Source organism: Acinonyx jubatus, chromosome B1 (genome assembly GCF_027475565.1).
Source record: "Acinonyx jubatus isolate Ajub_Pintada_27869175 chromosome B1, VMU_Ajub_asm_v1.0, whole genome shotgun sequence".
Lineage (NCBI taxonomy): Eukaryota > Metazoa > Chordata > Mammalia > Carnivora > Felidae > Acinonyx > Acinonyx jubatus.
In genome coordinates, this window is record NC_069382.1 from 161,173,770 (window position 1) to 161,190,087 (window position 16,318).

The window sequence follows — 16,318 nt, forward strand, 5'->3', positions numbered from 1 at the left end:
ACTTGTTTGAGTTCAGCATCCTCCTGACTGATCAGTACCTGTTCCTGCTTCATGGACAGCCCCACGGGACCAGTGGGTAAACCATTCTGAATTATCTCCCTGCTCCCCCCACCTTCTGTCCAGAATTCACTGGGTGAAAGAAATTACATTTCAAATAAGTGAGAATGTATAGTAACCATATGTAGAATGAGAATCTGTATGAGAAGTTATGTTACCACAGAATATATTTCTAAGTAAACACCTAAATCCTGTTACGAGAAAAGTGATCTCCTTGATGTTTCTGTGTGGCAATAGGTGATACTTAATTTCAACATTTTTTTAAGCCTGGGACAATTTTTTTTAAACTGTTTTATGTGATCTGAGCCCAGAAACTCCACAAAAATTAACCTGTGCAAACAGAATACTACTTCATAAAAAAAAAAAAGTGTATATTGATGGCAATAGTCATTTATTCTGTGTTGATAAAAGCTTTTTTAAAATGTTTTTAAACTTCATTAAAAAATGCGATTGTTTTTACAGGATACAGGTTCAGTGTTAAAGGAGGAACAAGTTCTGACAAGCTTTGAAGATGAAGGGTCATATATAATTCAAGAACAGCAGGATTCTCTCGTGTGTCAAGGGATTCTCAACTTGGAAGACACAGACATGCCAGAGCCCCTGGCTCCTGAGAGCTACCCTGAGTCCATCTGTGAAGAAGATGTCACCTTGGCTTTGAAAGAACTAGACGAAAGATGTGAAGAAGAAGAAGCAGATTTCTCTGGACTGTCTAGGTGAGAATACGGTAACTCGGTCACTAGAATGAGGCGGTATTTGCTCTCTCGGCCCCTCCCTAACAGGACCCTCTACTCCAGTTTACATACCTTCATTTCTGTGGTTAGTCTATAATCCTGCTGCCTTCCTTTTAAAAGATAAAATGACTGTGATGGGTTTATTTTTTGTTATTGACCTTCAGTTCACTGAAAGAAAAACAAGTAGGTAATTCTTAAAGCACAGAGAGCAACACTGTGCATTTAGAAGCATACCCAACACCTATTTTGGCAAAATGGCTAATGGTCGGTTGTTAAGTTAATATTGGGCCCTGGCCAGAGCCAAGTATCAATATCATACGATGAATTTCTGTAACGCTATACAAAATCTGAAGTATATGCAAAACATTGTTTTACATTTTCCTTATCAGCGGTGAGAGTTGTAAAGTCATCATTTACATAATGAGCAGAAGTGACAACTTCTTAGTACCATCAGATGTTAGATTATTCCTTTTACATATTCATGTTCCGTGTATTCAAAATACATTGTCACAAAGTCTCAAGATTCCCAAAGGGCGTTTTCTTCACTCATGGGCTCACAAAATGGAATAATCAATTATTACATATAGTTCTTAAAAGAAATCTTGGTGGCTGTTATGAAACCTGTAAACCAAATAGTTCTATAATGATTAGAATTATGATATAATCTGTTTTTTTATTTTTTTATTTTTTATTTTTTTTAAATATGAAATTTATTGTCAAATTGGTTTCCATACAACACCCAGTGCTCATCCCAACAGGTGCCTTCCTCAATACCCATCACCCACCCTCCCCTCCCTCCCACCCTCCATCAACCCTCAGTTTGTTCTCAGTTTTTAAGAGTCTCTTATGTTTTGGCTCCTCCCCCCCAACCTTTTTTTATTTTTCCCTTCCCCTCCCCCATGGTCTTCTGTTAAGTTTCTCAGGATCCACGTAAGAGTGAAAACATATGGTATCTGTCTTTCTCTGTATGACTTATTTCACTTAGCATCACACTCCCGAGTTCCATCCACGTTGCTACAAGAGCCATATTTCATTCTTTCTCATTGCCAAGTAGTATTCCATTGTATATATAAGCCATATCTTCTTTATCCATTCATCAGTTGATGGGCATTTAGGCTCTTTCCATAATTTGGCCATTATTGAAAGTGCTGCTATAAACATTGGGGTACAAGTGCCCCTATGCATCAGCACTCCTGTATCCCTTGGGTAAATTCCTAGCAGTGCTATTGCTGGGTCATAGGGTAGATCTATTTTTAATTTTTATTATTTAAATTTTATAAATATTTGTTGCGTAAAATATTGTTCTTTATAAAGGTATCTAGTTTAATACCCTATCAGTGCATCTATTTCCCCATTCAATTATTTCAAGCTCCTTGATAATTATTTTTATACAAAAATTAATATTTAGTAATCACCAAATATTTCAGAGTTTCACTCTTACAATAAAAAGCATTCATTTGTATTTCAAGTGTTAATAGAGGTTTTGTTTTTTTCTTAAGTAAGGCTCCACGCCCCATGTGGGGCTTGAACTCCTCACCCCAGCATCAAGAGTTGTATGCTCCTCTGCCTGAGCCAGTCAGGCACCCCCTCAAGTGATAATAGAGTTTCAACATCTACCACACAGAAGGAGACCTTCACTCCCAGTACATCAAGAATGTTTTCCCATATTTGAAAGTGTACATTCGGATATTAACAATGTTGGTGACACAGCTTGCTGGCATTACCGATTTGGATGGCAGTAGCTATGCGGTCACTCGTTCCTTCGTCATACACAAGTTCGGCGATGCCAGATACTCAACTATTGGGCTTCCTAAAAGGTTGAAGCCAAAATCATTGGCCTTGGCCCTGTATTGAAGCTGAAACAGAGCAGTGCATCCCTACTGGATATAGAGGGATGACTACCTAAGCTCACGAGACACATTTTGTTAAAGTCAATCACCACAGCGACCTTGTAAAAAATATACTGTTGTGAGGTATAGCTTAAGTTGCCACTTCAAATGCCTGCTTTATTTTGATCTTTGGCCCATCTTTACCCAGATGCCTGTCTTCCACATGAATTGGCTCTGCAATTTCTGCAAAGCCTTCAGAGCTCCTTTGCAATGTGAAACATGCAATTCTGAGACCCTGAGTGACACTCTACTGAGTGTCTGACTCAAATATCTCTTCACAGTCCATATAAAGGACCTAAGCGAGCCTTTGACCAACCAAGTAGCCAAAACCCCTTTACATGTTATCACCATCAATTTGCACCTGTTCAATTAAAAAGCCTCCAGAATTGACCATTTAAAATGAAAGTATTCTGAGGCGCCTGGGTGGCTCAGTTGGTTAAACATCTGGCTTCGGCTCAGGTCATGATGTCATAGTCCATGAGCTCGAGCCCCATGTCGGGTTCTGTGCTGACGGCTCAGAGACTGGAACCAGCTTCAGATTCTCTGTCTCCCTCTCTCTCTGCCTTTCCCTCACTTGTGCTCTCTCTCTCTTTCTCTCTCTCTCTCAAAAATAAATAAACATTAAAAATAATAAAAAATAAAATGAAAGCATTCTTTTTTAAGTTTGAGAGAGAGAGAGAGAGAGAGAAAGAGAGCGCATGTGCATGGGGGAGGGGCGGAGAGGGAGGGAGAGAGAGAGAATCCCAAGCAGGCTCCACACTCACAATGAGTGTGAGCCCCATTGCAGGGCCCAAACCCCCGTGAACCGCGAGATCATGACCTGAGCCACGATCAAGAGTCAGATGCTTAACTGAGCCGCCGAGGCACCCATAATATGAAAGCATTCTCATCTGAATTATTCACAGAAGCCACTGAAATTAATCCATTCCCCTGGCATATTCTAGGACTTGGTTTGCTTTGAGGTGGTTACATGAAATTAAGTTTCTAATTCCAGAGATGCCACGTAGAAAGAACACAGAGATCTGCTTATTTGGACTCTCTTAGGAAGTTTAGGCGGTTGTACGTTTTCTAAGTCAATGCATGCGTTTGAATACACACGGTCTGTGTTGGATGCCTTCAACTATTTTCAGATGGTGTCGTGATTACTGTGATATTTGTATTAACAGTCAAGATGAAAAAGAGCAAGATGGCTTTCCAGAAGTCCAGACCTCCCCTCTGCCATCACCATTTCTTTCTGCCATAATAGCTGCCTTTCAGCCGGTTGCATATGACGACGACGAAGAAGCCTGGCACCGCCACGTCAGCCAGATGCTGTCTGACACCGACGGGTCCTGTGCAGTGTTTACTTTTCACGTGTTTTCCAGGCTGTTTCAGGTCTGTGAGGCTCACGGTTTTCTGAATTTATATCAACAGTTACTTGATAAGGTTTTGGTGTTTTGATCTAAAGTCTATATCTCACCTTCTGTTTTCTATTTTTACATTATTTTATTTGTTTTAGCGTCTCAGGTTTTCATATGCCCACTGATTTTCTTTAAAAAAAAAAAAAGAAGTTCTCCCCAAAGATGGTGATATTATTTAAATTTATATTGTGACACTGTAGTAACTGCTGGTAATTTACGCAGTGACGAGTACAGATCCCTCCCTTCAGGCAACTAAAGCACAACTTGGAAGCGGCATCTGATAAATTCTCTGCAGGAGGGGGGACACCAGAAACATAGTTCCTGCCTTCCAAGAGCTTACAGTCAATATCACACAAGTTTATACTTAAGTACTAAATTAATTAACAATTTTGTGTCTCAGCACACCTTAAAAATTTTAGCTAAGGTTGCTTCCAACTGTGAAAATAATGATGAGCTAACATTGCAGTGCGTGATAGGCATTGTGCTAGATCCCTTACATCATTTACTTCTTGTAACAGACCTGTGAAATGTACATGTATTTGGAGCATTCTGTAGCTGGGGAAACTAAGGCACCAAGAAATGCCATTTAAGTCCTCATCCGCTGAACTGTGTACCGTTCTTCTTCTTGACCTAAGCAAATGCTGCCCATCTGGGAAGACCTAGCTAAGGACGTATTCTCGCTGCAGCTTTCCCACCTATGGCAACCGCCAGCCTCTCCCTCCCGGAAGTTCTTTACGCTCATTGGCTGGAGCATTTGTTTTATTCTGGACTTTTGCCCTGCTCCTTGGTTTCCTATTTAGTAGTTTTTTCTTTCCAATGATATTGTTTCCTGATGCCTGAGACTGTAGCTGATGCTTTTATTGTGATTAAATCATAACAACACCCAACAGTGCAACACATGCCCATGTAGGCACATGTTATCCTATAACTATGCCATTGACAATATAGTCTCATTCACTGAGTGCTCATTGTGGGTAAGGCACGATTGGATTATTTTATGTTAATGAGTATTCTTGAGTTTTGAGAAGATATTACCCCTAATGCATATGTATGACTTTAATTAAATCCGATGGCAGCTCAGAGCCCAGGACAGTAAACCACATTTACTGAAAGTTTCTTTCAGGTAGAGCATTAGAAGAGCTACTTCTCCAGACATGTAAGGACTTTATTCCCCGTGATGTGCAGCATGTATTCCTTCTGTCTCTCCCAATGAAAGAAATCTCAGGAATGGGGAGATGAATGGCATGTATCATTAGTTTCTTTTTCTAAGTAGTGCTGTTTTGTAAATCTTTGATCATTTTGTGAAATTAACGTTTCCAAAGAAAAGCCTAAAAACACGGATTTACAGACCAGTTATTAGAATGCTGTATATCACTACGACAGTGATTTTATTTATTTATGTAAGTTTATTTATTTTGAGAGAGAGAGGGAGAAAGCATGAGCCGAGGAGGGACAGAGAGAGACAGAGAATCCCAAGCAGGCTCCACACTGTCAGCACAGAGCCCGACACAGGGCTCAGACTCCCGAACCGCGAGACCAAGAGGCAGACACTTAACCAACTGAGCCACCCAGGCGCCCCACTACAATAATGATTTTAAGAGAAAAGTTTGCCCTGATTACAAATGATGCTTGTTAAAGATGAAAAGGGCCTTCTTATGAAATACTAAATATTTTTTTACGCTTTTTTCCATAGACAATTCAGAGAAAGTTTGGAGACATAACTAATGAGGCAGTCAGCTTTCTTGGTGAGAGTCTGCAACGCATTGGTACCAAATTTAAAAGTTCACTGGAAGTGATGATGATGTGTTCAGAATGCCCAACAGTCTTTGTGGATGCTGAAACAGTAAGTATTTTTTTAAGTTTGCTTATTTATTTTGAGAGAGAGTGCGCATGTGTGAGCAGGGGGAGGGGCAGAGAGAGAATCTCAAGCAGCCTCCGTGCTGTCAGCACAGAGCCCAATGGAGGGCTCGATCCCACAAACCGTGAGATACCTGAGCCAAAATCAAGAATGAGGTGTACAGGTTTATATTTTATATATTTGACTATAAATTTCCAGCAAAATATAATTCCGGTGTATTATATGCAGTGACTTGTGACTCTGATTCTGACCCCTCCCTCTCATCACTCTTCAGAGTCATAGATGGGAAGCTAGAAAGTCATGCTCTAGAGATAGGTACTTTCCCTCTGATTCTTGAATAACCATGGTAGGAGAGGGCTAGACCTACTCCCATGAAGAAACCAGGGCCCCTTGGTCTTCCCATTTTGTGTTAAAACACACTCAGGGATTATGTATTAAGATATTCAGAGAATTAAGGTTTAACAAGCTTCAAAAGTTTACCTTTAAAGGTATATACCGGTCTGACATGCCATTTCTCACCTAAGGCAGTTTTTGAAAGCATTGGAAGGTATGGTCATCCTTGGTGGCACCCCAGAAATCCCCCTGTATTCCTGCTCTGTTTCAGTGAAAGGTCAGCCTTTGGTATGGGACAGAGTGAAGTAAGGGACACTGGCACGAAGTCGGGCCAAAAACCAGCTATCAGAAATTCCATGATCCAAAAGTTGTCGGTCTCATGACTGTGATCAGAAATGATAACCTGGACCAATGTTTCTGATTTGACAGCTGACGTCATGCGGTTTGCTGCAAACACTCAAGTTCAGTGTTTTGGAGTTGCAAGAGCATCTGGATACCTACAATGCCAAAAGAGAAGCAGCTGAGCAGGTCAGTCTCTTCACCACGTGACAACGAGTTTGCTTTTGACCCCGGAAACGTGCACTTGGCAGCTGAGTAGCCCAGATAGAAGAGGTCCTCTCGGCACTTGCCTCAGGGTTCTACTGAGAATTATGGGGCCTCTGGAACTCTGTGTTCAGTGGGTTCCTATCTGTAGCTTTTAGAAACCAGCCCTCTAAGAACCCGAGAACACGGTGGAAAACTGCAGCGTTTTAAAAAGCTCAATGTGGAGACCACATAGCTGCTGTCAACATTGCAAGTGGGGAAAGAAAAGCTGTACTTCTCGGAGAATGCATAATGGTATCGTGATCTAAGAAATCTGTAACCAGTGACAAAGCTGGGACCTTTTTTCCAGCGCTGTGGACGTGGGCAAGCAAAGGGAAGAATAAGCATGTAGTCGATTCTAGATACTACTTGCAGGGAAGGGTTTCTTCAGCTCCAATCTGGCCCTGCAGAATAGCAGTAGTTCTGTTCCCTCAGAGTAAATGTTTTCAATTAGCAGGGGCAGAAAAACTTTAAAAGTTTTTTTCACACAAACCGTATACAGTAGGCATTTTTTTCCTAGAATAGATGGATCTTCCATTAGTTAGTATTAAACATTACATGTAGCGCTCGCTTCAGCAGCACGTATACTGAATTGGAACCATCCGGAGAAGATTCGCAGGATTAGCATGGCCCCTGTGCCAGGAGGATATGCAAATTCATGAAGCGTTCCATCGTTTTTGGAATATTACTCAGTCATAAAAACAGGATGAAATCTTGCCACCTGCAGTGACGTGAGCTAGAGAGTATTATGCTAAGTGAAATAAGTCAGTCAGAGAAAGACAAGTACTGTATGATTTCATTCGTCTGTGGAATTTAAGAAACCAAACAAATGAACAGGGGGTCAAAACAGGCAAACCAAGAAAAGATTCCAATGGCAGAGAACACGCTGATGGTTGCTGGAAGGGAGGTGGGTGGGGGATGGGCTAAATGGGTGATGGTATTGAGAGCCCTTCCTGTGATGAGCACCAGTTGCTGTATAGAAGTGATGAATCGCCAAATTCTAGATCTGAAACTAATTTAAAAAATTTCTTTGATTAAAAAAAATATCCCATGTAAAGGCCTAGGAAAAGTATAAAACCTGTCTCTTATTCCCTTAGTATAGAAGGTAAGAATATAAGGCACAGATACTGTATATGAATAATTAGCAACAAAAGGAAAGTGTCAGTTTATAGATAAAGTATTGGCAATGACAGAGACTCTGCAGAATTGTGCAGATCTAACAGACCAGATGCCATTTACTGTGACTTCCAAAGAGAGGTCACTTTGGGCTATTTAGGAAAACTTCATGGAATAGAGATCTGACCTTAGGCCTTGACGAGATGGTAATTTTAGATTGGGGGATTCTTTCAGGGCAAGAACATGCTATAGGAAAATACTTCTATTAAGAGCTTTCTCCCCTTATAAGGGAGGAAGGAATCTTATATTTGGACTGAAAGAATTGCAGATTGGTAAAGAGGAAAGAGTTTTCAACATCAGGGCAGTATCGGGCAAGATCTGGTCATCTTACAAATATAGTAGTCCGCCCCTTATCCACAGGGGATACATTCTAAGACCCTCACTGAATGCCTGGAACCATAGATAGTACTGGAACCCTAGGTATACTGTGTTTTCTCCTGTACATGATGAAATTTAATTTATAAAGTAGGCACAGTAAAAGATTATAAAATAGAACGATTATAATAATTATATATTATATATAATATATATTTTATATTTATATAAATTTATATATTTGTATAAATATATAATATATAATTTGTATATAATATAATTAAATTAAATATATTAATATATATTAATATAATTTATATATTTATATGGTTTGTATATATTTATATAATTCATAATTAATATATATTATAATTAAATATATAATTATATATAATAATTATAAAATAGAACGATTATAACAATAGACTGTAATAGAAGCTGTGTGCATGTGGTCTCTTTTTCTCTCAAAATATCTTCTTGTACTATACTCACCCTCACTGTTGTGATGTGAAATGATAAAATGCCTTCCTGATGAGACGGAGAGATGAAAGACGCAGGCATTATGACGTAGCGTTCGGCTACTGTTGACCTTCTGTCAACAGTTCAGAGGAGGATAGTCTGCTTCTGGACTGCCCTTGACTTTGGATAACTGAAGCCACAGAGAAGGGTGGGGTACTGTAACACTGCCATGTGTGTTCTTGTGCCTGTCTTTTGTGTACTTAGGTCCACTGTCTGTTGAGTATCCAGGAGTAGAATTGCTGGGTCATGGGGCATACACACGTTCAACTTTAGCAACTTCTACCCATCCAGTTTTCTACAAGATGGTGTTTCAGTTTGTAATCCATGAAGAAGTGTGTACAAGAGTTACTGTTGCTTCCTATCTTTGCCGCCACTTGTTACTTGCAACTTTTAAATTTTTGGTCATTCCGTCTAAATCATTTTGTGTCTTCAGAAACCTTTTCTGAAGATTTCTAAGTCATTTGTGTCTTCCGAAACCTTTGCCTTCCCTAGACGCTGCAGAAAATCACGCCTTTCTGCATCCGTGCCCCTTTCCAACATGGCTTTGCTGTTCCTTCCATCAAGAGATGAGGTCTGTTTCCCCACTTCTGAAGTCTGAGATGTCCTTCTCTTTTTCTGACCAATCAAATTCAGCAACGAAGCTGTGCAGTTTCTGAGACTAGCATTCAGGCCTCTTGCAGCTTCTGCATTTGCCATCATGTACATTTGGATAAACTCTGGAAAACTAATTTGACCCTTGGCCTCCTGGAGGATGAGAGGCCATGTGGAAGGGAGTGGAAGCATCCCAGCTGACAGCTAGCAGGCCGGGTATTTAAGTGAGGCCAGCTTAGAACTTCCAGACCCTGTCAAGCCATCAGATGACTGTGGACTGGTGAGGGACCCGAGGCAAGACCAGAAGGAACTCCCAGCCAACACAGATGTGTCTTGTTGTTTTAAGCCATTAAGCTTTAGAGAGGTTGGCAATATAGCGACATTTACCATCTACAATAGGAAAACACCAAATGCCTACAAGTGAATCTAGTCAAAGATATGCTATATCTCCACCCAGAAGACTTCAAATGTTCTCAAAAGAAATTAAAGGCCACCTCAATAAATGAACAACTATCCCATGTTCATGAATCAGAAGACTCAAATGGGTAAAGATGTCATTTTCCCCCCAAATCTGTAGCTTTAATGCAACCCCCATTCAAAATCTCAAGCTGTCTACGAATGGAAATTGACAGGCTAACTCTCCAATTTATATGAAAGTACAAACAGCTAATTATAAGGCAAATCGCCTTCTTGAACACAGATCTGCAAACTATAGCCCATAGGTCATAACTAGCCCACTGTTTTTATAAGTTTTGGGGGGACATAGGCATCGTATTTGTTTACGTATTGTCTATGGCAATTTTTGCACTGCAACATCGTTAAAATAGTTGCAACAGAGAATAAATGATTTGCAGCACCTAAAATCTTTGCTCTCTGGCCTGCACAGAAATAGTCTTAAAAACCTTGTCCATGAAGAACAACAACAACAAAGCCTAAATAGAGTTAAACTTCCAGCCAGTAAGACTTATTAAAAATTTCAAAAGAGTGTAACATTGGCATAAGAATAAACAAATATGCCAATGGAATATAGAGAATCCGATAACAGATATATATAGATATATATAGAGATATATATAATATTACATATTATAATTATATATTAATATATAATTTACAGCATAGGTGCTATTGCATTGTAGCGGGCAAAGAATCTTCTTCTCAATGAATTTGCTGAATCAAGTATTTGTATACGGGAGAAACGTGATGCCTTCAGAGAAACCATCTCACCATTTCTTGTCCCGTCTATTCTTTGTTACCTTTTTTTTCTTGTCGTCCTTCTTGTCTTCTATCAACCAAGTATTTTTTGTTGCTCAGTTTTCCCCCCTCTAAAAGTTTTTACTATTATAATATTTATATTATATATATTAATATATATAATATATTAATATATATAATATAATATATACATTATATAATATATATTATATATATATATTAACACATTCTTCCCATTATTCCTGGAGTCTCCTGAGGGTCACCGGTGAAAGTCAAGGGTATTCATCAGGACCATCTTGGCAGGAAATGAACAGTCCTTCTTTTCAACGCCAGGAGACCAGAAATCTGCTTACGTCTTTAGCCTCCCAGACGGCTTGGTGGTTTGCTAGCCTCTCCTCCTGCTGCATGGGCTAAACATGGTACCAAGGGAAGCTGCACACAGACCGTCAGCTCTCTTCTCTGCTGTCCCCTTTCCTCCAGCATCCTGGACCTTGATACCTCCCTACCTTTGTTAACCGTCTTTGCCCAGCTCGGTGACACTGTGGGCCAGACACCCTGGGGCACCACTTTCTGTTCAGCCTCTCTGCCTTAGGAATAAGCAAAGCTTTGAATAAGCAAGTCCTCTGGATTAAACACAGGCATCTTTGCAGGCTCCCTTTCCGTGCTTTGTCTAACGCCCTCACCCCTGGTGGATGGTATTCTGCTTCTGTAGTTGTCCATGGAGGATTGACCTTATACAAGCTACTCCATCATGCCCAGGAGCAGAACCTCTCCAGTTCAATTTTAACCTTCATTTGAGCCCTGAGTAAAGAAACAGTTATGACCGGAAGACTGATTGGATGTAAACTGGAGGACATTTTATACAGAAACTCCTGTGTCTTGTCTACACTGGCTGGAAACATGTGGATCTCTATTGTTCAGGCCAGTGTGCAGCCACAAAACTATCAGCTTGGGGCTTGTCTTTTAACAGAGAAAAAAAAAAAAATCATAGCTTGTTGAATAAGGCTGCTAAAATGCTGTACCATTAGGCATAGAATAGAAAAATGTATGTTTAGTAAGAATAAGCCAGTAAACATTCAATTAAAACTATTTTTTTCTAATTTATTAGGATACTTGGACAAATTGGACTGGGTTAGCGAGGATGATTAGGTGTATAAACATTTTAATATTTTGTACGAAGACTAATGTACACATTCTACAAGAGACTGCAGCTGAATTTTGCTGATAGAAAGAAATCTGCTGGATACCTTTTGACAGTGGATGCCAGCAGCTGTATCTCACTAGGAAAGCTTCACATGTTTTCTTCAGAGATGCTGTGAAGCAAAAAGCCTAAGGGCCTGTGCAGTCTGAGGGACTGGGATAAAAGCAACATAAGGTCACAGAGTTGTTTTGAAATCACTGAGATGTCTAATTTTCATTCTTTGCATGTAGAATGTTAAGCTACAGTTGAACGTTTTAAATGCCTAGTACTGAGATATTTTCAAAGAGAATACTTAATGTAGCAAGTAGTTTTTCTCAAAGTCCTAGTGATTTCTTATATATATTAGTTTTATGCTCAATCTGTCACACACATAAAGAACAAGGAAGTGAAAATAACGGGTATTGACAATATCAAACTGTCAAAACCTAGTAGCTTAACTTGAAGGCTCTTAGCTTTCACTTGAGCTTAGACATTCCATGACTCCAACATTTTTTCCCACTAAACTACAATGCTATTATTTTATTTTTATTTGATGAAAGAAAAGATCCCTTAAGTAAATACCCAACTTTAGGAAATAGCCCCTGGATAAGGAAAAACCACATTTGGCTTCTGTAGTCAATATTCTTGGGAGATAACATGTTTGTCATTCATTACGGTCCAAAAGGAAGGAAAAGGAAAAACAAGATTGAAAACGGGTTTCGGTTTCTGTTTCACTAATTAAAACTGACACTAGTCTTCTGAGAATTACACTTCTGATAAGCAAACAGACCTGGTTAATTCTGAGTTGGCTTTATTAAATTGTGCTTCCAAAGGCGAAGCACATCTTTCATTTCCCCATCTTCCATTAGACAAAGGTCAGGTATAGGTTGTGAAGATTTCCAATAAAATCTGCAAAATGAAGAATACTCTGTCCTGAAATGGAGCACCAGAGGTCCCTAGAAGAGCAGACTGTCTATTGTGTTTCTGTGAATAAAACATCACAGTGTGTGCATCTGGTGCACAGCCTGCTTCCGGTTTGTTGCATATAAATAATTAGGCTCAGTGGAGGTTGAAGGCTATGTCTATAACCAATCCCAGAATTTCAAGTTAACTTTTAAAGTTATTTTATATGCACAGGCTGTTGTATTACCAGTGTCATCGTGCCTTGTACAGTACATTGTGCCTTGTTAAAATTTGCGGTTACTTATTTCTTTAGTGGTTAGACAACTGTAAGAGGACATTTGGTGCCAAAGAAGACGTGTATAGGATAAACACAGATGCACAGGTAAGACTCTTCTTCTCGGTTTTGCTGTATTTCTATGTCGGGTGAAATAATGCATATGTTCGAAGGTCCCTATTTGATAATCCTAGAAATAAAATTGATAACACTCTTCATTTTTGTTATCAGAACGATCTTTGTCAAAGGTAGGTTTCACCGAAATATTGGCTTAGTAATGAAAAATTCACTTTAATAAAAATGAAAGACCAGCTTGTGACTGAAGCTTAATAACATTCAGCAGATAAGCTTGATGGGTATCTGGACAGTCCAAGTTAGATTGTACTTACATCTGCCTCTTGAAAAAAATGTTTCTTTTGCATTAGTATTCTGCAGATCAATTGTCTGGTCAGCAAAGCAAACCTAAGGAGTCATGTTGTATACATTTCTATTAGCCTTTCTAAAGGTGAAATTCTGATTGGGTAAATTATAACTTTTTTTTACAGTGTAAAAGTCAGTGACAATAAAAGTAACATTTTCTTAGAGGAAAGTGCATATATGTAACACAGTATATTAAATGAGGATAAATTAAGCCTACAAATTATTCTAAGTGGGGAATATGCATTGCATTCATCAATTTAACGACCTCAAAAATAAATTAATGACCTCTACATTGATGTCAGAGCTCCAGTCTTTTTCAACATTGGTTACACTGTTAGAGATTTCTAGTCACTGTAAAAGTTACTGTACTATTATAAAAATTGGAAGTTTTTAAAAAACTGAAACATTGAGAAAATAATAGTATACTCTCAATAAATGAGTTTCACATTCATTAGCTCTGTCCTTCCATGTGTGTCTTGTACATGCTCTCATTATCCCCATTTTGCAGATGAGGAAACCGAGGCTCAAAGAAGAAAATTTATCTAAAATCAGTAAGAAAAGAGTTAGAATTAGGATTCCAGTCTAGGCAGGCTGACTCCGAATCCCCCACTGTGTTCACAAGGAGACTGTCTAATCACCCATGTAAGGAAAGAAACAAGGGAAAATAAGGAATTAACCCCTAAGCTAGAATTGGAGCCTTTGGTTCTGTCTTTGCCACTGTTTAACTACATGGCTTGAGCAAGAAAGATAAACTCCTTTTTTCCTATATGAATTAGGTGATTAGACTAAATGATTTCTTACATCCCCTCTGCCTTGAAGAAAAGAAGTTCCATCTCCAAGAGTTTGAGTTCTAGCTCAAGGCTTTCTACTAAGTAAAAACTGTACGTTTAAGACTTTCATTTATATCTTATTTCTCCTTTTATATTTAGCTCCTTGAGACTGGGGACACTTTTTACACATTACTAGTATCTGTTCCTGTGTACCAGAATAGTCTTTTGCATAATAAATATTTATTTTAAAATAAATGAAAAAAGAATGCACCTGCAAATTTCAATATACTTAAAAAGCAGTAATTCTCAATCTGGAAAGCTGGCATATTTAGAGTAATTTCTGGTAATTGAGAACTATAGAATTAATTACATTTGTGTTATCTCCTACAATTGTGGTCATCATAAACTTTATCATGATTTCTTTTCCATTACATCCCCAAGTAGATGCTATGGGTGTATGCATAGAGAGCCAGTTCCGTTTTTTATGCTAATAGAAATGAGAAAAAGTATTTGCCACTCAAATAGTTGTTACTTTCCATATAAAACTGTGTAAAGGAGAACCTCAAACTCAGATATGCTAATGTGTTTGACATTGGATTATGTTCCACTGGTGTTCAGTGAATGACTATCCACGTAATTTATGATAAGCAGTAGGAAGCTAAAGTTCACCTTTGCTTAGCAAATCCCTTCTAAATTGATAGGAATAAATGTTATATAAACAGTCCTTCAGAGGACACTATTTAGAAAAGCACGCTTCAAAAGGGACTCTTAGAAGCAATATTTATGTTATGGCAATTGCTATTTTAATTAGAAATCATCCTTCTCTATTAATGAGGCTAGGTCCAAATTGCTATAGATATTTGATTGTAGTAATTTTTAAATAGTCCATAAACTCGATGTTTCACTATGTATTTTATATACATCATCTGACTCAAACCCAGTTGGGTCAAACTTCTGAAGCTCGCTAAATTGCATTTGGGAATACAATTTAAAACCCACATCTGCTGTTGATATCTTACATTCTGACTCAGCACCAATTATGGCAACATAGGACCTAATTAGTAAGGGTAGGAAGCCTAGAATGACCCACACCAAAGATGATATTCTCCTAGGTATTTATAAGAATATAGGCCGATTCTTTTCTGAAAACAGTAATGCATTTATTTTCTAATCAGAAATTTTCCACTTTACTAATGGAAATTTTATGACGTTTGGTTTCTTTCACAAGTTTTCCCAAGATCACATCAGTTCAGTTTTCTCCTGTAGTTTTCACACGAGAAATTATAGCCTACATGTAATTTAGTTATTTGGCAAAGAGTTAAAAACACCCTGTAACACTTGTTACCGTAAGCGTATAAAAAGTTTTGTTCTGGAAATAGCAAATTTTTCTTTTGGGTGCAATTAAATGTTCTTCAGTTTGCCTGGGACATCTGTGACCCTAGTTAAAATGATTTCTTACACTAATTCTTGGTCTTTTTCTTCCTTTGTATTTTTTGTGACCCGATCTCCTTCTTGCTTAGCAAATGGAAATTCTAGCAGTAAGTGATTTGTCTTAATTTATAGACTTATCCGTGTCAGACAAACTGATTTTCATTTGCCATTTGTGACCTAGCAGTGTTTTGTCCTGGATTACTCTAAGAGTAGTGTGTGTGCTTCAGTTCTGCCGTAGCCCTAATCCATGAAACGTCGGTCCTATATAGATGAAGGTTCCATCATTAATATGTACAACTCGCAGTCGCCTGTTTGTACATCTATAAACTAACATCTTTGAATTTTGAACATCAAAGTGCGTATGTTAATTTCACGGTCTCATTTCAATGAGATTACAAGGTTTGGGGTTTTTTTTTTTTAGAAAAATCATTTTTAGGTAAGAGGTAATCCACTGTTACTTTGCTTTATCAAGCATTTGTTGATAAATGCTGTGAGATGAACATCTCGATGGGGCAAAAGTATATGCATTTGTACATTTTTTTCATTATGAATTTTATTTAAAGCATTTTATAGATTGCCTGCTGAAAAATTTTTTGTCTAATGTGAAAATGTGCTTCATGCTAAGTGAATTATGTAACCAACAATTTAATTTATATTTTAATCCCAGTCTTCAA

General features: G+C 38.4%; 1 protein-coding gene and 1 pseudogene across 9 annotated transcripts in view; both read left to right on the forward strand.

The window, feature by feature from the left end:
- The window catches only part of FRYL (FRY like transcription coactivator), a 267,508-nt gene that overhangs the window by 247,234 nt on the left and 3,956 nt on the right, over positions 1–16,318 (forward strand). For 6 of the 9 annotated variants that reach the window (XM_053217387.1, XM_053217385.1, XM_053217388.1 and 3 more), the window contains 6 exons: positions 520–770; positions 3,844–4,051; positions 5,771–5,920; positions 6,698–6,796; positions 13,063–13,131; positions 15,734–15,751. In XM_053217387.1, the coding sequence (XP_053073362.1) occupies positions 520–770; positions 3,844–4,051; positions 5,771–5,920; positions 6,698–6,796; positions 13,063–13,131; positions 15,734–15,751 (795 nt within the window). Of the gene's footprint in view, positions 1–519; positions 771–3,843; positions 4,052–5,200; positions 5,320–5,770; positions 5,921–6,697; positions 6,797–13,062; positions 13,132–15,733; positions 15,752–16,318 lie in introns of those variants that run through there. The other 3 variants (XM_053217383.1, XM_027056404.2, XR_008296329.1) reach the window with 2 other exon arrangements.
- On the forward strand, positions 7,414–7,528 carry LOC113600904 (uncharacterized; annotated as a pseudogene).